Source organism: Neopelma chrysocephalum, unplaced genomic scaffold, assembly GCF_003984885.1.
Source record: "Neopelma chrysocephalum unplaced genomic scaffold, ASM398488v2 Primary Assembly neopelma1_186650, whole genome shotgun sequence".
NCBI lineage: Eukaryota > Metazoa > Chordata > Aves > Passeriformes > Pipridae > Neopelma > Neopelma chrysocephalum.
In genome coordinates, this window is record NW_020938986.1 from 3423 (window position 1) to 4543 (window position 1121).

The 1121-nt window shown below is 66.9% G+C and overlaps 1 protein-coding gene across 1 annotated transcript in view; it reads right to left on the reverse strand.

Annotated features, from left to right (window-relative positions):
- LOC113962978 (neuropathy target esterase-like) overlaps window positions 1-1036 on the reverse strand; it is a gene marked incomplete at both ends in the record, with an annotated part of 4313 nt that extends 3277 nt beyond the window's left edge. The window contains 2 exons of the mRNA XM_027673767.1: window positions 704-844; window positions 939-1036. Of these exons, the coding sequence (XP_027529568.1) occupies window positions 704-844; window positions 939-1036 (239 nt within the window). The remainder of the gene's footprint in view (window positions 1-703; window positions 845-938) is intronic.
- Window positions 1037-1121: the final 85 nt, after the last annotated feature.

Below are 1121 nucleotides of genomic sequence, written 5' to 3' on the forward strand. Positions count from 1 at the left end.
ATCCTGATCCCTCAGGTAGAATTCTGATCCCTCGGATGGATCCTGAGCCCCAGGGATGGATTTGATCCCCCCGGGATAGATCCTGACCTCCAGGGGGAATCCTGATCCAGGGACAGACCCATCAGGATCCAGGGCCAGATCCCGATCCCAGGGCCAGATCCCGATCCCAGGGCCAGACCCCGATCCCAGGGCCGGATCCCGATACCAGGGTCAGACCCCAATCCCAGGGACAGACCCCAATTCCAGGGTCGCATCCCACTGCCAGGGCTGGATCCCGCTGCCAGAGCTGGATCCCAATCCCAGAACTGGATCCCCATCCCAGGGCCAGACCCCAATGCCAGAATTGGATCCCCATCCCAGAGCCAGATCCCGCTGCCAGGGCCGGATCCCGCTGCCAGGGACAGACCCCAATCCCAGGGACAGACCCCGATGCCAGGGCTGGATCCCAATGCCAGGGCTGGATCCCCATCCCAGGGCCGGATCCCGCTGCCAGGGCTGGATCCCGCTGCCAGGGCTGGATCCCGCTGCCAGGGCCGGATCCCCATCCCAGGGCCGGATCCCCATCCCAGGGCCAAACCCCGATACCAGGGCCGGATCCCACTGCCAGGGCTGGATCCCCATTCCAGGGCCAAACCCCGATACCAGGGTTGGATCCCGCTGCCAGGGCCGGATCCCGCTGCCAGGGCCGCCCCCGGCTGCTCACCGGACGTTCTTGAGCATGTAGAGGACCTCTGAGGGCAGGTGGGAATTGGCCACGTCGAACTCGGTCAGGTCGGCCTCCAGCACCGCCGGCGGCGGCTCCTTCAGCTGCAGCGTCGGCTGCTCCTTCCGGATGCGCAGCAGCCTTGGGGACACCCGGGGGACACCGCGTTGGGACACCCAGGCGGCACCGGGACGGTGCCACCGCCCCCCCGAAACCGACGGTGCCCCCTCCTCACTTTTTGGCGATGTTGAGCATCTTCAGCTTCTTCTTCATGCGGGGCCGGGAGGTGCTGGAGATGGTGGTGTCCACCAGGGACGACGTGGACTGGGACACCTGGGGGGGGTGGGGACAACACCTTGGGGTGTCACCCACCGGTGGCCTCGGGGTGTCACCCACTGGTGCCACCTCCCCCGAGCGT